This window comes from Antrostomus carolinensis, unplaced genomic scaffold (assembly GCF_000700745.2).
Source record: "Antrostomus carolinensis isolate BGI_N321 unplaced genomic scaffold, ASM70074v2 scaffold4304, whole genome shotgun sequence".
Classification (NCBI taxonomy): Eukaryota; Metazoa; Chordata; class Aves; order Caprimulgiformes; family Caprimulgidae; genus Antrostomus; species Antrostomus carolinensis.
In genome coordinates, this window is record NW_010308659.1 from 121,205 (window position 1) to 141,412 (window position 20,208).

Consider the following 20,208-nt stretch of genomic DNA (forward strand, 5'->3'; position numbering starts at 1 on the left):
CGTAGATTTGCCAATTCCAACCTCAATTTTCCTCTTGTTTAATATTCCTCCATCTTCAAATTCTGATTTGTTCTTAAGCCCTTTGAAGAGCTACACAACTATTCTCTCTCTGTTCTCAGAGCCTAAATCCATTCTCTCCAAATATTAGACCTGGTTTTGTCTTCTCTTTTTCTCTGTCAAAAGGGAAACAGAAAAGGAAGTCTAACCTTTTCACACAGTGTTTAGTTATCTGGAGCAGTGTCCCTGATGCCTCGTTCCCTCATTCTTTTAAAGTTTTCATATTACTAAAACTAACTTTTTGTCTCCTTTCCTGCTCATCCCTTAAACTCTATTTCATCTTACCACAGCTTCCATTATAACTGATGAAATTAATATAATTATCAAATCTTATAAATATTTCCAAATCCTTACTACTCTGGAACTATTATCTTGTCCAGTGCATTCTATTCCATTCTATCATGTCTGTACAGTGGATATATATATATATATATATAAAAAGAAAAGTATTCCCATGCAGTTTATAATGACATATATAAAAGAATAATGTTTGTGAATGAATGATACAATGCAGAAATCTTAGTGTATTTTCTGTGCAATGTCAAAATTTCTTAATCAATACATCAGAAATCCAAAACATTTCAATAGTTAATTTAAAACTGCATACAGTCTTGGAGAACATTAATTATATTCTCAGAGCTCATTTATAATGAGCTTTTAATTAGAGAGGATGTCCTCATATCATAATTCTGAAAAGCAGAGAAATCATGAGATGGTAGGTTATTCTTAAAATAACATGCTTCAACATACATTTCTTTTTCTTTTATTATACCAGAACTGTAAAGACTCCTTGCTTAAAGTCACTTGTGTTTTACTTACTTATGGCAGCACAAGTGTGTGACAGAGGAGGAATCTATTTCCCTTGTCATCAGTAAGGACGTATATGAGACATCCCACTAACAGATGTCTCCTCTAAAACTTAGTAAAAGGTCAACAGAGGGAATTTTATTGCTATGAACAAGAGCTAAATACATTGTTTGACTACCTCAGATTGGGAGATGATTGACCAGTATTTCTTCCATTATTCAAATATCTAATTAGCCATTCTCCCATACTGTAAGAAAATAAAATGCACCATAATGCTTTACAAAATGTCTATACACAGTTCTGTGTAAACCGTTTCACGGTAACTCACAGCACAGTCCCTCATGAGAAAGACTGTTTGCTTGGACAGCATCCAGTACATGATCAATAAACCCATCTTTGTTTTTTAATTCAGCAGCTCAGCTTTATTTAATTCTCCAGTTTCTAGTATTGCAAAAACACGCTGCTGTATAACACATTACTGTCTAGGCTGCCTCTCTGCTTGGACAGACACATCACATTTGTCTTTATTAGGAATCAACAGCAACTTGATCTGATTACCTGGTTTGCTTTCATTTGGTTTACACTGAACTTCTTCAACGCATTCTGCAGGAAACCATCCAATATGTCCCCGGGTGCTGCCTTCCCAGAATCCACCTTCACCAATGCTTAAAACTAAATAGAGAGAGACATAGGAAGCATTAGACTTTGTTCTCATCTCATCTAAATACCAAGATTAGTTATGTAACGTGCTCAGTAATAATTGAATATCATGTTGGTAAAAGCAAGCGTTGTACAGTAACTCAAATGCTGGTACCCCAAAACAGGGCACAGAGTAACCTTTAAATGCAACTCTCCCTGATCAGTCTTTGCAACCTCTTCCAAGATTTATTTTTGTCGCAAGTTTCCTTAGCCCTCACATAATTCTTTCCATTTTCAGTTTTCTCATTGTTGCTTTTACCAAGCATAAATGCATGGTCATACTAAGACCAAATAAATTTGTCTTGCCTGTTCAAATCAAGTGCTGAACCCATTGTAAAACTGAACCCACACTGAAACTGCATTTTAATAATACATATTTTGTTATCTCCTATGTTTTCTACTTCCTAAGGAAACATGCTATTTTATTTAGTGGCTAGCTCCAGAGATTTGTAATGTAGGTCGAGTAATATGATTTAACAGTTTGAGTACCCAGCAAACGCTTGAATATCCCATTGGTGTGATACACAATGTAGATGCTTTTTGAAACACTTCAATGATTTTTCTCAGTAGAAGACACCGACAATGGGAAGAGAACGATTTACCAATAGGAGAACAAGCTTTGATCTGTAGTTTTAATTAGCTTGATATTAATTTATCAAGGACTGTGACAAAAGACTGTGGAACAACAATGTACGTTTTTACTAGTAACCAACTGGAGACGAATTACAATGACAAAAGGATCCTAAATACTTGCTAAGTATTGTGTTTAAATTAATTTTATAGAAGTTCCTACAAATCACTGTACGTTTAATATGTATTAAAAGAACATAAATGTACTATTAAAAACATACTATACATTAATATTAGAACAAAGGTGATATAGATTAACAAAAAACACCATTAGCTCTTCTAAATAGGTTGACTGGGAATGTAGCTCAGTCATACAAGTCCTCAGAGTACAGCTGTACAAAACGCAATGTTCACTGAAGAGGTCCCAGAGGTACCAAAAATAAGCCCGTGGAAGTCGGAGCAGCACAGCTCCATTAGCTGTGTGCTAGCTAAGCCAGGCAAGCTAACCCGCCCTGCTGAAAATCAAGGCTAATTAGCCCAAGCACATCTCTGCTAACATATGAATATGGTTTTTGAGACCTGGAATAATATCTCCACAAGGTGTTTCAGTATAGTGGGGATATTACCTTGCTCGGAGCTACTGTGATGATCTCCAACACAAGCACTCTTTGCGCTGTTAAAACTTACTTTATTGGGCTTTAAAATCATAGTCCCCGTGCCAGACTGCAAATGAATTCTGGATCAGTGGAACTGCTATAACTCAATGTCATTGAATTTGAACTTGATTTGTGCTACTATAGAGTAAGATGAAAATCAAATCAATAATGGGTCAAAAAAGCAATTAAAAAATTCTTAGAAATACTCAAGAGTAGTAAGAAGTTTGGTTTGACACACCAGGATCTCTAAAACTGCATTTGAAATTAAATGTCTACCTGGTTTCTCATTAATGCAATCCTAAACTATTTGTGGTATTACTTTTGGAGCATGGATATCTATTAACATAGATATTTGACAGAAAATGCTTTTAAATTTGTCAATTTTAAGTCCTTTAATGTAGTAAATTTAGAGACACAGATTCCATGAACTGCATATTTACAGCTCACTGCCAATAAGAAGTACATATTAAACCTCAGGAAATAGATCTGTGAAGGCAAATTCCTACACCTGGATGTCCCCCAAATGCACAGATTATCAAGCATCTTTCTGACATATATGAGGAAACTGATACCTACCTAGGTAGTTATGGGATAATGGGGGAGAGCACTGACCTTGAAAGACACCAACAACTCTACAGTGACACTTAAACTTAATAAAAAAATGTTTAGCATGCCTTTTCTTTTAGTTACCTAACACCTATTGATATTGTTAACATAAGCAGAAAATATCTCTAGATTTAAATGCAAGCAAAAATTAAGAAATCAAATCTGAGTTTTAATTGTATTAATAAATAATACATAAATCCAAATATTAATAAATATAATTTTGGGGCATAATCAATTAAAAATATGTTGGCAAATCACAGTTGTTCTTGCAAATGTTTAAAGCCCGTGCATGTTAACAGACTAAGTGTTAATTCAATGTTACGTAAAATAGCAGCCCATTCATTCATGCAATATATATTGGGTATTCATCAGCTTCCAATATATTTTTAGCAATGTAACCTCTATTCACATAAGAATAGAGTACATCTCTTAAATATGAGATAAGGAAGTAGGAAACTTCATTAATAACATATACAGATATTATAATTATTGTAGGATCCTACTGTCCATTGATTTAACTTCAAATCATAAGTGAGTGTAGGACTCCAGCCTAAAGAAATTTCAAAATGTGAGACACTGAAAGATTCCTACTGCAAGGAATTAGGTTTTTTTCAGGAGAGTTTTCAGCACTGTGTCTCAGTCCTGATTTCACTCCACAAACTTGTAAGTGAGGGAGAACAAAAACTACTTAGAGATTGGGAAGACTTCCCTAATTCAGTATTTTATTAATCTGTCAAAGCTGCTATTTTGATGCTTCAAATTGCATGGATATTTCCATCTCCAAAAAGCATTTGCACTGTGAGAAAGAAGCTGGGTATTTCACACACATAGACTAATTTCATGTGTTCATGGTAGTAGCAGCTCAGACGACTTCAAATCAAGAGAGAAGAATTTTGCTTTGTAAGTCCGTCAGTGAGCGCAAGGCAAAAAGGGACTACTACAAAGCAAAACCAGTCCCACTTTAGATCATTATTGCATGAATTATTAAATATTAGTGATTACTAATAGCAAGAGCAAAGCAAAAGTACTTGTAGTCATGCCTGAAGACATAATGTCTATGGAAAAGGCGTAGAAAGGGAAATGAGGTGTTGCCACAATGCAGACAGCCTTCGCAATTGTGGTTCAAGCCTGTCTAGAGGTTACATCTACAAACAAAATGATGGTACTTCTGCTCTTCACTATCAAGGAAAAACATCATTATGGGCACCAAGAAAGGAAGGGAAAGCCTGATGGAACTGCAAGAGGCACAAAGATGACGCAAGAGGCAAACGTGGGGTAGCCAAGGATACAGCTGATGTGCAGAGACAGAGACAAACTGTTGGTGAGACAGAGGAGAAGCACATATGGCCTAATACTCCAAATGTAGAAGTTGAGATCTAGATGGTTCTGCACCACCAAAAAACTTGAAATAATCTTTTTAATGTATGTCAGGTGGTACCATTAATAAGGAATTCTGCAGCAGGAGCCAAAGCTGTAATAATCTACATATCTATAAATCTGGTGACACTTCACGTATTCCATTGTGGGTAACTGGGAACTGAAGGGATAAATCAAAAGCATAATTTATCTTTTGTACCCTTGAATGCTTTTTTAGAATGAGGCCTTAATTTCTGTCTTTTCCCTCTCACAGTAGTGCTTAAGAGACACGTTGTAATAGATAATTTGGTACCAGCAAGAGATTTTCTAATCAACATTTTCCCTTCTGAAGGATATAACAATGGTAAATCAAAGGACAACTTCCCCAAAATTAATAATTAAGCCTTATCATTTCAAGTGTTTTTTCTTTTTGCTTTTAGTAAAAACAAAAGATGTGGTTGCTATGGCAAGAGCAGGCCAGAGTCTCTTTACACACAACATGAATTATAAAAAGAATCTGATGTTATAAGAGTAAAATTAAGGTTCTAGTAACATCATGAATCCTGATATGACTTTTCACAACAAAAGTATAGTTTAAAACAAGAATTATGTTCAATTATATGAACAAAACTGCAAATCAAAATTGGAAAAATACCAAACAACTGAATAACAGGAAAACATGTAAAAAGCAGGTGCCTATCAGGATCTTATATTTTAATTCCTTTAAAGTATTATACTTAATATCAGCCAGATTCTGCTTTGTCAAAGTCCAGAAAAAAAAAAAAAAACACAAGAGGAATATATATAAAGCAAATCAAGCATAGGATATTTTGTCTCTTCCAACTTCTGTAAGCTTAGTGAGAATGTATATATTGTAACTAATATGAATATAACATACTCATCTCAAACAGCCTAATTACTCAATATACCATCAAAAAACCACTTGAATCAGAACAACAAACAGTTTTACTCTTCCACCCTACATCTCCCTTCATTATGCCACAATCTAGAATATTCTTCCAGGAAATGATGGCACATAATATTTCCAAATTCCTTGTGATATTGACATTTCAATGAGTACATTAGTCTAGGTATACTTATTTGCAAAAATGTCAATGAAATTTACAGCCAAAATCAGGCCATTGTTTTTATAGCTGCTACAGGATAGATCTGAAATGTCTTTGTAATTTACAATCAATTTTTGGTGCCGTATAAAATGCATTCTTCTTCCCTTGGGAAAAAAAAAAAAATATATATATATATATATATATGGATTGGGAATGATAGATCATCTTCTAGAAAATGAAGGAAATTTCTACAACTAGGAGAAAAAAGAAAAATCAACAGAATGGCAATAAAGAATAAGGTAAAGTTGAAAATGCATTGAAAAATCGAGCAACTGAACTAGCCTATGCTGATGTAAGAACTATCAGAGCTGAAAGTAAGAGTTATATCTGCTAACCAAGAGCAACTGAAGATTGAGAAGTGGGATTATGAAAGCTGAAAGCCCTCTGGAACACACAGCAGAAAGAAAAATGTCACCATTCACTCTTAATCTGAAAGAGATGGTGAAAGTGTCCCTTACATTCAAACTGCAGCATGAATATGTTATTTACCTTGATTCCACTGTTTTGTTATTGATACCAAATGCCATTTACCTAATGAAATACAAAGGTTTTCATCTGAATGTCAGCTAAGCAAGGTTCAGTGCAAACCTGAATTTTGTCTTGATTAACAATCTTCTGGATTTGCTTTTTTAGAATAAAGTAGATTTTTAATTTTCAGTGGGCAGAGACATAACTGCTTTCTCTCAGAAACACTTAATATTATAATTTAGGCTCTTCTCTTGCAGAAATATCTGTTGTCCGATGTAAATTTTCAGACTTATTTGCCTTTTGGAAGGAGAGCTTCCAAATGACAAATAATCTATGCAAGAATACCTATTTCAATGCTGAAAACCATTTTGCTTAAAACAGCCCCTCAAATGGTTACAACTTAAAAATGTATGTTCCTAACCTTGAGTAAGTAACTTATTTCCTAAGTATGCATATCAGTATAAACAAAACTTCAATGTTCAGTCTGGTTTTGCACACAACTAGATAAATACAAAACAATATTAAGAGACAAGAGTGACAGTTCTCTGCATCTGAAGCGCAACTTCACTCAGACTTTACACACAACATAAATGAAGGTCAGCCCAAGTACTGCTAAATTTTGTTCTGTCTTAAAGAGAGATACTTTTCTTAAAATCTAGTTTTAGGTTAAATTTTACTCTATTTCTTCATCTAGTCCTCCTTGTCCCTGATAGTTATCCCTCCCTTCCTGTGACTAACGATGAACAGGATCTGTCTGCTCTGCCTTGTGGGCAGACTGTTTCTGGTTTTCAAAGACTTAATCAAGAGAGACTGACATAACTTGAGATCAGTGCAACATGACTGGAGAGGAAGTCATTGTCTATCGCCCCGATGACAACCACATTAAGGGCTCCAGCAGGCAAACAAGTGACTGTGCCCCAGCTGTCGTGTAGAAAATGTTCTTGTGCAGTCCACGTACAATCTGGAAGCAAAGCCTTGTGTATCTGCAGTTAATGATTTTCTATAATTGACCTGAGCAGTCAGATTGGACTGTGGCTCCACAGACATTTCTTTTAGTCAAGAAGCAAATTCAGCAGTTCTTTCCCATCTTAGGCTGTGGGACCTCACAGAGAAATCAAATTAGGGAAATAACATGGACAGAAAATACTCCTTAGTTTTAAAACTTACATTTAACTTCCAGTTTTGCTAGTGACTACTGAAGGAAGTCTGGCTTTAAGTAGTCAAGAGCTAAGATGATGGGGATTTGTGGAGGATCTTATGTCCTAATCACTTTCTTGCAGCCTTGACAGCAAGAGCTCTCCTGCCAGAGCAGGAGCAAGGCCATGTCTTTGTTACAACGCTTTGATATATCAGTTAGAAGCACAACTCTCTCCCGCTCATCCGATACAAGCAACTTGAAGAAATGAGTTGGGTTATTATCTGTGATGAGTCATAATTATTTATGTTAGGAATTTAAATAAAACAGATCAAGTCAGGAGACGGTAGGGAAGCAAAACAGACCAATGAATCTGGGTAAGATTACTATTCCATTCACTCCACATTAATTTCATCCTTCAATAAAAGAATAGCAAAACAATGCTTATTCAAACCTCTTAGGTTAAACTTTGCTGCTGTACTTATTCACACAAGGTACAAAATGCTCCTGAAGGAGCAAAACAGCATTTCTGAGGCTTTTCCCTTTCCAGTATTTTATTTACTAATCTAACAAGTGCAAAAGCCCGGGAGACCAACTTTCCTTCTGCCCACAAGCACTGTCTGTTGGCAGTTTCTTCAAGCACGGCAGGGGTTTAATAATCTTTCTTTTTCAAAATGACTTACAAGTAGCTTTCACAAGAAACGAAAATGTTAGCGATATATTTGGATTGTCCTACTGTCTGAGATCACACTGAAATGCAAGTAGCATTGCAAGGGTCAATATTTCTAATGCTGAGAACGACTGACTTCCTGCCTGGAACAGATGCTTGAAGCACTACTACTGAATTACTACCGTTTCTCTGACCTCAGAGAATGAAGCTGAGAACAGACCTTGGTTGTGGTAAACACTTTTCAGATACACAGACTGCGCCTGCACAGGAGGCATCTCAGAAGGTTCTTGAAAAAGACTGTTGGAGCATATTTGAGATACTTAAATAACTTACAATTTTTCTAGATACTAAGCACTAGAAAACTTGTTTAATCACAGTAAAAGTTAAAGAAACTGAGCATTTTCCAAAACTAGCCTTGAGTTCTCTTTGCCTTCCAGGTGAACGAGAAGAGATAGTAATATCAGGGCAAGCAACAAAAACAAGAGAGAAAAGTAGAAATTTACAGTTGGAAGCTATCCATGTACAAACTATGATCTGGGACCTGAAAACTGGAAGAAAAAAACCTAGAAATCACATGGCAAATGGAAATGCTGTAATAAAAACACACAGAAAGACAAGAAAAACAAAACTGTGGGCAGGGTGAGACTGCAGAAGTTCTCAAAGTATTTGAATGAGGCAACCATGTGGGTTTTTTCTTCCGAGGTCAGTGAGGGATAGTTCATATGCATTTCAGGTTATGTTTTAATGTAACATAGATTCTGAAAACTATTTTGGTTGTTTTGTTTCTAAGGAGATTGTCTGCACCATGTAGATTGGTACCCGGAACTCGTATCCGATACCTTTCCAAGCAGGTGTGCTAGCACAGATTTGAATCACAGGTGACCTTCTTGAGGATGCACAGATCCTTCTGTAGTGCTTTATCTTCGTGACACAGAAAACAGCTAATTCTTTGCTCACAAAGAACTTTGGAGCATTGTGTTCTCTGCATATATCTGAATTTTGTTACAAAAGAGGCCACTTGATTTCCAGTGTAAGAATCGAATTTAGCAATACAAAAGCTGATTAAAATACATTTTATGGGTATTTTATGTATGTGTGCATGTTTGGATTGTGGCAGATTTATTGCTATGGACTTCTAAATATAAAATGAAGAAAGAAACAAAATATGTTAGAAGTGTTTCAGTGAGGAATGACACTAGCTCTTCATTTATATGAAAACACAAGATTAGGATTGTTCTGGTATAAAGATATCAGACTTATTTTTACAACAGCCATGGTCCTTCTCTCATGAGTGGCAGACACACAAATGATGTCAGTATGTGTGACTAACAACCAAAAATAAAGCCCATATTTTTGTACTATGTAATATCCTATTAACACAAGACCGTTTTGTTTAGTTTACATTTTCTTAGGACCATTCACAACTTTTTCTCTGAGCAGTTTCCTTCTATCATATCCCGTGAACTATTGTCACTCATGCACTTCTAGTGGTTTTAGAAAGAAAAAAAATCTGCCTCATCTTCATCTGATGAAACCACTTCTGATGAAGAGTTTAGGAATTATCCCTCTCTATGACCCTTCTAATTCTACCAAGTTAAAAAAGAAAATCCATAAAAATATTTCCCAACTAATTCCTTTCCCTGATACATTGTTCCAGGTTTTTATCCTTGTAATAAATGCCTTTATACACCTTTACTGTGATAAGTGCACAGGTGATGAGCATCTCCCCAGGGTCAGACTGAACACAGGTCAAAATCCCGTATCAAATGCTCATACACATCTGAATTCTCCAAAACCACCCAAGAAGCCAGTACTTTAGCATCAGTACTTCACACAGAGCAGTGCAGCTACCAAGTTGGCAGAGGACAGGGGCTAAGAAAAAGCTTTTTTATTTCTTAAATGTAAGGCTAAGGTGTTTCCAAAGTGAGGAAAAATTGAATTTCATGGGGTTTAATGTTTCATTTCCTCCAAGCACTGGACACAGTGAGTTGCTCAACCCCAAACAAGCATGTGTACCCGTAGAAAATCCAAACCTCAGTGCTGACTGGATCTTGATCTTGCTGAACAAGTTGCTAAAGGATAGAAAATATATCTGGTACCAAGTGGAATTTCTGCTTAGAAAGAGAAAAAAAGGAGGATTTCCTTATAGCCAGCAGTTCTGGCACTAACACAGCGCACAAGTGCTGAGGATTGTACGAGCTCTACTGCCTGTGCTTTTGGATGATGGAGAGAGAGCCTATCAACTGTTCACATTACAGTAATCTTTTTTTTTATTCTCTATAAATAATTACATTTTGACTGGAACAGGGATGTGAATCCAGATTTAATTGAACCTGGATTTTTGTCACCTGGATATGCAAAGTTTGAACGGCTTCCTCAACACTGTTACACAACTGAGACCTTTTTAAAGCATCACTGTTGTTTTACCTGGATTCTCCATGCTCTACATGACCTTGTTGTGTTCATTCTGACACATTTTTTGTGACAAATGAGGAACTATTGATATGGTAACACAAAATAAGATTTGATCTTCTTCTGGAAGTTTTTCCTTTGATTAGCAATGGGAGTCTGTCATATGCTGTGCCAGCCTTGCCATGCAAACAGCCTTACATTTTGCTCTGCAAGATTTCATCCTAAGTAGTGACACTGACAATCCCTATGCATGTTTTTTTTTTTTTTCCCCAGACTTTCCAGAAGCAGACTGACATCTATAGAAATCACACTGGACTTGACCACATCAAAGTTCTATAAAGTTCTATGAGTTCTAAACCAAATGTGCCTGCAAATGCTAGACCTCTGCCAGATTTTAATTCAATGTGCAAATCATATACTTGAAGTTGAAAAAATAATCCCTGCAGGGATGATTTGACATTGAATGTGCATGTCCCCCTTTTTCTAACAGTAATAATTAATTTATAATCTGTTTCAATAAACATAGATCTTCCCCATAAATAAAGATTTAAAGTCGCAGATCAGACACAATCTCATTTTCTGTTTCAGCATTTTGACATTAATCGGTTCGTGTCTCCCACAAAAGTCCTTGGTCCCAAGTTTAGACCATAGTATTGTAAGATTTGAAAAGTGGATTAATTTCTTCTTGCCTTGTTTTCCAGTTACTGTCATAATAACTTAGAACCAAGGGCTCCTGAATGTTTTGGTTTTTTGGTTTTGGGTTTTTTTTAAATATTAAAGTCTTCATTGACATTTAAATCCCTTGTTCTTGGGATATTTTTGCACATAATAGTCTCAAATTCTAATGTAAACAAGCTGCCTGATAACGAATCCCTCTATAAAATTCAGCATCCCAACCAACCAGTTGCACCATTTCCTCTTTTGCCAGGGAACACATTTTCTGTCTTGTCTTTCTCCAGAACTGTCTGGAGTCTCTATTGTTTTATTCTGGTGACAAGAATCTATGTTGATCTTACATCCTCTACATAAACAAAAATACTGCTACATTTTTAAATCCAACAAGTCAATTGAACACAACTGTGTACAATATCCCCTAAAACACAGCTGATGGTGCTCAGCAATACTCATTCTTTGTCTGTTGGCACCTCCTAGATCTCTGTAGACACACACAGTGTAGAAAGTTATTTAGTACCACTAATGACCCCCAAAATTTCACCCTTTGTAAGTACCAGTAATTCTTCCTGGTGGTGTTAAATTTTCTGAGATTACAAATAAGTAAAGAGTTCTGGGGTGTGCTTAAGTCTTGCTTCTTTCATTTGTTCTAGTGTTTATTCTCATACATTGGATGCTTGGAAAGCTGGTTCCCAAACCATGCAAAACTCATCAATTTTGTTTGGATTTGAAGATGACTTGTGGTTTTTATGACTTGAATTTAACTTGATATTTGGCATTCTCAAGGAATTCTATAACCTCAGAGCTTTACTTCTCTTCTACTAATTTTACTCTAGCCTAGATAACTTCCATTAATTGGGAACTTTTATAATGTTTTATGAAGTATTCATATGGGCTGTTCCAGAAGTTCTCGTGCACTACTTTCTTCAGATCATAATCACTGCTTCCTACCTGATCAGGGCACTCTCTCCCAGAACAGCAAAATTATCTTTTCAGCCCTACAGACACCACCAGCTCTCCTAAGTTTAACCTTCCTCCTTCATTCTTGCATTTAAAATGAATCTTGCACATGTTTTATCTTTAAGTGCAGCATTCTTCAGATTTCTGCCCTACATCTTCTGAAGGCCTGAGTTAACAAAAATTATTAAACCCACAAACACTTCCAAATCAGCCACATCCAAAAATAAAAATACAAAAATACATTCCAATGGCTCCCCATTTTTTTTCCAACTACCATTTGCAGGCTCAAGGGAGAAGATATTTGAAGTTTTCCTTTGTAAGATAAGTAGTTTCAGTTACAAGGAAATTTTCAGCTGCTTAAACACTTTATTTAGGACACTGAATTTATTCCCTTTTATTTGATTTCCATAACTGGTATTTGGTCTTCATAGATTGAGCAGAAAGTCTTTTTATTCCATGACTAGTTTTACCTGGATATGTAAAACCACAGCTGAAACTGCGTAACAGTGCACCCTTAGGAAGGTCAACCCTGTAAACCACACTGTTCACTTTCTGAGCTGTACCTGCATGTCCTTACTGTCTTCAAAATAATAACACTAAGTTTGGCCTTGATTGTAACATATTCTTAGTTGGGAAGTGCACCAGTGGACAGAAATTACACATGCACCACCACACTTCCTCCCCAAAATATTTACAGCAGGTTCTACCTACCTCCTCATCCTAGGTCTCATGAAAGGACTTTTTCTACTTAACCAATAAATTGTTCCTTGAGGAAAGGGCTTGAAACAGACTTGACCTTATCCCTGTTTGCTTCCTGAGCTGCTTAGATAGCTGACATGTTTACAACCTTTGAAAGCCCTGGAGTTGTCTTTCTATAATGACTATAGAGGCAAATTACGTGCTCTGTGTAAAAGACAATGCTGCTATTACAGCACATATTTCTGAATTTCAGTAGTACTTTGAAGTCACTTACAGTTAAAATGGAAGCTGAACACACATCGGTTACAAAATAGAACTAGGAGTAAAATACTCTGTAAAGAAATAAAGGAATAAAAGCAATTCTACTGAACTTTTTTTTTTCCCCTAAAATATAAGAGAATTTTAAAACAAAACTTCCCTCTAAGCAGAAGAAAATGTTTATTCAAAATTAATTACCTACTCACCTTTGACTCTATCTCCTTTGTGCAGATGAATTTCCCCTTCTCCTTGAGGTTGATATGGCTTTACGACAATAAAAAGTCTTCCAGGTACAGCACTGTAAAGCTTGCGTTTTGGACCCTGATAATCCAAGGCAGACAAAGTATCCTTGTTGGCACCAGGACTGTAAACGGCACTGGGAATTGAAATTAAAAAACATTAACTGGTTATTTGAAATGGGCAAAGTTAATCATTGACCATGAGATTAGCAAGATTAAATTAAGCAGTGAACAACATAATTGTCTTCCAGTAGAACATCTAACCCTGCAAAGAAAATACACTTTTTTCATCCTAAACACGTGCTTTTAATGGTTGAAATCTTTCAATATGAAACATGATCAATACTCATCTGATCATGGTGGCCTGGAAAAGAAAACACATAACACTAAAGCTTTTAGTTTTTCTGCAAATTAAAACTGCACATTCACAGACCCTGATGAAGTTTACAATTTATAAGCAAATCATAACCTAAAAGAATCACAATTTGTCGGAAAGACTTTAAAACATCAGTATTTACAATTATTGTTGGGAATGGATATCTTTGTAATATTGTAATGCTAATTGATCAAGACAACTGAATTATTAACTGAATGGACTGAATAATCAAGTTACTTCATTACTCCAAGGCCTGGAACTAAATTTTAGACCTGCACAAAGCATGGTTCTTATGGTTAACACATTCTTTAAAAATGATCATTTCTTACTGATGGCAATCAATAGCTCTCCCAATGACTTCAGAATGGTTTGCCCAGATAAACCATAGGTAATCAAACAACACACAACCTACTTATGGTGTATAAAGGAGAAATTATTGAAAGCCAGTGAATAATGCATAAGATCACTAGACCTCCAGAAAAATGAGTGAACTGTCAAAAATATACGAAAAGAGAAAGAAGCAAATATTAAAGAGGGTGGAAAACCTATAGGAGCTATCATAACAAACTTGGAATACACTTCTATTCAACTTAAAAATAAATAAAAACTTGAGATCTTACACAGAAAGTCTAGAAACAGAAAATATTCATGAGAAAGAAAAATATTCCTAAAGATAGGAAAAATATAGGGTATGAAAGGAAGAAGAAAGATTTAATGGTGGTCCAGCATTGCAACACTCTGCTTACTCTCCTGTAAGAAGAAAGAAAAGTTCTCAAACTGCTATAAGCAAAATGAAATATGAGGGCTGAAGTTTGCTGTTTCTTCACCCTCTTTTTTAAAATCAATCTCCTACCTAAATAGGAGTCACTAAGTCACTTGTTCTCTTCTTCTGTTACTGTGAACAAGCTAATAAAAATAAGCCATACTTAAGGGCTTAAAAGTGAGCTCTGGTTGCATGCTGGTGATGGAGTTCACATCAGAAACCTCAGCCAACTCACAGTTGTTTAAAGGAAGACAGGAAAAGATAACATTTGGACTTCAGTTCTTTTGCTCCTTTCCTTTTTCCTTATAAGTGAAGAAAGAGCCATCACCATTAAAAAAATCCAGATCTATAAACTGGATGCTACACATCCGATTTCCACTTGTATCAAGCTGTATCCTCTGCCTAGTCTACCAGTAGCTAGGTAGCAATGTTATGTCCCAACATCTTCTTTCACTCCATCACAAAAGGTTCATTCATTTCCCCTCTTGCTGAAAGAAGCGGAGGTGGCACATTTAACCTTTGCACTGGATGCATCATTTCTCATGAGACAGGCATGGAAATCAGGACTGCAATGTGGGATAGAAGACTTCTTAAAAAAAGATCTTTCCTCTTCCCTTCTGTCCCCAGCCTGGGCTCTCAGCCCAGCAAGTTCCATACCATGAAGGAGCTAGGAGGAGGATGCAGAGATTTCAGAAGCCATGTGGATGTGTTTCCCTCTCACCCAGAAGAAGCTGGCCATCCACCACAGCTGTAATTGCCTACTCACAGGGCAGTGATTTCAAAAAGCTGAAGCCCTTACTTGTGATCAAAACTTAGACACAATCCTCTGTTTTATTATATTACTTAGAAACCTCCATCACTCTAATTAGTCAGGATTTACTCTCCAGTGGGACATAGCTGCAAGATATTTGCAGAAAGTGCCTGCTAAATCACATTTGCAATTCAACAGGACAGAAAGAACAGCAAAGTCATAGGGAATGAAAAACTCTGCAGCAAGGATAATAAAAGAAGCCCATGGCATCCATCACCACCATCTCAAGAAGCCCCCTTTGCTCTCAGCCAGCCTCCTACACAGCCCCACTTGTTCTCTCTATTTTACTCTTTGGTTAAGCACACATATACAGAAAGGAGAACTTAGTCATTGCTTCGTCACTCGTGAGCAGCTCCAACATAGGTTTCAGCTAGGAACAATAGTTTCACGAAGGGATCGGGTATCTCAGGAACATTTTACTTTGCTGTTAAATACAATCATTATTTCAACTATTAAAAGATCTTGAGAACTAGCACCTTGATTTGGAGGTGCAAACTCAGTGATAAGTTGCTGCTGTGCTTTGCTGAACTTTAAAGTCTGCCTGGCTGCTGGCTTTGACTGGAGCTTCCAATTAAACTATTCACACCTGGACATGTTCCACTTTGCTGAGATTTTATTACCTATATATTCTATAAAGTGCAAAATGGACATATAAATAATATTAAAGGACATGGTAGTCAAGCACAATGATGTTAGGGATATCTCATGCTGTGTGAATAGTCAAAATGTCACCTGATGTGCCTGTGCTGCTGCCGTTTGACATCCTCTCCCAGCCTGTTTAGGGATGGTGACCGGCTCCGGGAGGACGAAGCGTAACTCCCCACAGTTTTTACAGTTCCATTAGGATTATTCTGCATCTGTTGAAGTAGATGAGGTGAAAGGCTGCGGTGTGAAGAAGCAGAGGAAGAAGCTGACCACTCAGGGAGGTTGTTGATGTTCAGATTGTTGTCGCTGTTGGAACGAAGCAAGATCCGAGGTGCTGCTAAGGTGCTTGGAGGTCTCCGCCTTCTGTTCGAATAGGTGGGAGCCTCTCTAAAGGGCACTGTGTAAAGAAAGACATCCAGGGTAATTTCAAATGATTTCACCATTCATATGTGTTTACCACACTATAAAAAGATTTTGCAACATATGGCATTGTTTCTTCTGCAGAGACAGAAACTCTACCTTGCCTACATAACTAATCAGATTCGTTATCGTTAAAAAATCATTGAAACCGAATACAACTGGGCAACATTAACCTGCTTACCAGCCTGAATAAATAGTTAGGTAACGCCAGCGGCACGAGTCTGCTGAACAGTCTGAACTATAGTCTCGGAAATGGGAAACACCAAGTTTGGGTCTCCAGAAGTTCACACTTGTGCTATGTTGTCATATTCAATCAGAAAGTCATGGAACAGGGCTGATGGGCAGAATTTTTGATGCATTAACTCCTAACTTCCTTCTCCCATTGGCACCCAAACTGGGAGAATTTTGTTCCATCACAAGTTCAGGCCTAACCTGAAGGCTGTCGTGTTAACAGTCACCTTATCCCCATCTTCCAGGTTAAAAATTGAGGACATAGATTCTTCTCCTGGCAGAACTCTATTACATTGCTATAATCCCCAGGTATTCCTCTCTTTCTAATCTAGGCATTTCTACCGCATCTATTACTATTGTATATAGAACATATTACCCGAGGGTAATACACTCACTCCATCACCTGCTGTGTCCCAAAGAGAACACGCCTGTATCCAAAAGCTGTAATATACTACTTAATGAAATAGTCATAACAGAAAACAAAAACAAAGGCAATAAAAATCTAAAACAAACCACAGGGCCCATCTTTTCATCACTGGTGTTGGTACAGAGCTGCAGCCATCCGAGAATTTGTACAAGCAGCCATGACATTTTCCAGATCTCCTTTTCTCACCTTAGTGGGTCAGTTAGTTCCAAGTACAACTTAAAAGGCAAATTTCCTAATAAAAGGCACACAGCTATCACTAGATGTGATGGCATTTCCTACCCATATGATAAGGTAATAAAAGATCTGACCCTGAAAACTCATGCTTGCCCTAGTCCCCATTCATGCAATTACTCTCCTTAATTTATTTCAGTGGAACTCTGGGGGTCACAAGATTTGATCCAAAGTGCACATATTTACATCTGAAAAGTCACAGTAGTGTAACTAACAAAAGGCAGACAGACATTATTCTGAGGACTTTATTGAGCTGTTGTAATTTAAAAAAAAAAAACATATTTCAATTGGGAAAGAAGCCCCACTAAATACCATCCTACGTGTCTAAAGTGCCAGTAAGTGCCATTTATAAAGTGCCAGAAATGTCTACGCATTCAATACCCTTCAAAAACACACAAAATAACAGAATTAAGAATGTCTGTCATACTGTGCAAGTAAATAAATTCACATAAATATGAATATACATAGGAATCAATCTGCCCTGCTTTAAAATACAGCCTTTAATTGAGAAAACACAACAAAATTTAAGGTTTCAGAGCAAAACTGAAAGCATATTTACAACATAAAATAAAGATGGAATGGCAGGTAAAAGAATGCTTTATGTAATTTTCACCAGAATCAGTTTATGATTAACTACGATTGTGAATATTTTAAAATAATATCCTTCATATTTCTAATGAGCTGAAACTTTCTCTGGGAAATAGCTCAACAACATCAGAACAACCAAACAAGAAAACAGTGTGCAGAGAGAGAAAGAGCTTCAACTCAATCTCCATAATATTTCATTTGAAACAAGACTGAAACAAGGGAAGTAGTCTTTAAAAGCCTTTAAAGGGGATAAAGCAGAGAAGTGCAATATTTATGCTAGAAACCAAGAGAAACTTGGTCTCATTTTCAGAATATTCCAAGTTTTTCATATTTCATCATTACTTAAGGTTTCAAAGCAGCCGAGTATATCACTGAAAGCACCCTGGTGCTTCAAATGTCATGGTGAGAGCCCCCGTTAGTACTAACTTAAAGAAAACTCACAGCACTCATTTCCTAAACTGCCATACACAGATCATTTAGATTGATGTATATGACACAGGACACGACATTTGGGCATTGCTGTATTTTTGACATTGGGAATATGGCTCTAGAAATTATTTTATTGAAGACAGGGAGCTTTCCCAGGTACATTAAAGCAGAATAGCTACTGTAATAATTTCAGTAAAAGAGAAAGCACACCAAACTGAACAGAGGGCATGTGTTGCACATAGAGGTTTGCTAGCTGAAGGTCTAATTCTGTTCCTTTAGGGTCACCAAAGTTTGACTTAGACTTCAGTAAAAATTGGATCTGACCTTTAGATTTTAATTTTTCATTAATTATACAGGTAACACTCCAAGCAGACTACTGAGCCTTCCAGCCACAGACTGAGAAAACTGAATATTGCCAACATTTTGAGGATGTTTACTGCAACTTTTGAGAGGTTGGTGGGATATCTTCTGGTGGGAGTGGGAGGGAGCACCAGGGGCACAGTGAGAGGACAGACAAGGAATTGCTGGGCACGTTAATACAGCCAGATTTTAGAAAACACAAAACTGGCACATTCATTCCTACTGAAAAATGGGATGTTTTGTATGTACACACACTCTCCAGGCATCATTAAATTCATTATTTTTCCCTTACCTACCTTAGAAGGATTTTACACGACCATTTAGGAGTTAGCTTTTGCTTTGTTGTTTGCTTTCTTGATTCTTAAGGAGAGATCTACAAGTAAAATCACCCTCTACTACAGAAAGTAAACAGGAAAAGGGACAACTAATTACACCAATTGACGTGTGTCTAACACCAATCTTTTATAGAAAGAGTTAAAAATAAGCATTTCCGTGCCTAAAGTGATTAATATTCCACCCAACTGTTTCTTTTCCTCAGCAATCTGCAAACTGTAAGTGGGTGGATTTTTTTTTAGCTGCTTCTTATAGGCATTATTTATATTCTTTTCACAATAAAAAAACAACTACAACACAAAATGATGAAATGCAAATGTCCATGCTTTAACCCCTGTTGGACACTGGTTTTCCCTAATATTTCATCATGCTCAGAACTGTAAGAATAACTGTTGCAAAACTTGTTTGGGAAAAAAACACTTGATATAAAAAGACATGAAAACATCTGAACTAATTTCATGCCCCTAAAGTTTAAAATTAACATCCCTCAAAGTATATGTGAAAGTACCATTTAATCCTTCCTCCAGCTCTCAGAATTCTCTCCCTGGCACTTCAGACATCTAAAGGGGCAATTCAGCACCATTCACTGACAAAATTCACCTCGGAAATTCCTTACGTGTCTACAAATGCATTTCTTAGGGAACAAAAACATTGTTATAACTACTTGACTCTTTAGAGAAAAACCTAAAACGAATAAAGTCACATCCAGCTTTAATAATCAGTTGCCTAAATGGACTGTCTAACACAAAATTATTTTGAGAAAGAAATTGCAGGAATTGATTAATTATAGAGTCACTATGCCGATCATATTAAATGTACACAAGAAAACACCGGTTTGAAACATCAAAGTGTTCTGCTTTCATTGCTTACCTTCTTTCTTTGTGAAGGCATTTAACAAAGACTTCATTTTTCCCTTTTTACTTTAGCAGCAATCCCCTCATTATATAACCTTTGCAGGGAAGAAAGAGGTAAAAAAAATATAGATATATATAAAAAAAAAAAAAATAGAAAGAAAAGAAAGCTACCCAATTTCTATGTGTTCAGGCTGCCTGCACCCTGACATAAGCAGCAGGTTTCTGGGCACTGTGTAATTGCAAGCATAGCCGGGCATGCAGTACCCAGCGTTCTGGTGACAAAGCCCACCCCACATTCTGTCTGTCAGCTGGGAGCCAACTGTGCATAGACTGGAGCTGCTCAAAAAAA

At 36.6% G+C, this 20,208-nt stretch overlaps 1 protein-coding gene across 1 annotated transcript in view; it reads right to left on the minus strand.

Annotated features, from left to right (window-relative positions):
* Positions 1-20,208, minus strand: part of LOC104523310 (SH3 and multiple ankyrin repeat domains protein 3) — a gene marked incomplete at its 3' end in the record, with an annotated part of 155,489 nt that overhangs the window by 59,077 nt on the left and 76,204 nt on the right. The window contains exons 11-13 of the mRNA XM_029084464.1: positions 16,074-16,383; positions 13,359-13,528; positions 1,423-1,536 (exon numbers count right to left, since the gene is read on the minus strand). Of these exons, the coding sequence (XP_028940297.1) occupies positions 1,423-1,536; positions 13,359-13,528; positions 16,074-16,383 (594 nt within the window). The remainder of the gene's footprint in view (positions 1-1,422; positions 1,537-13,358; positions 13,529-16,073; positions 16,384-20,208) is intronic.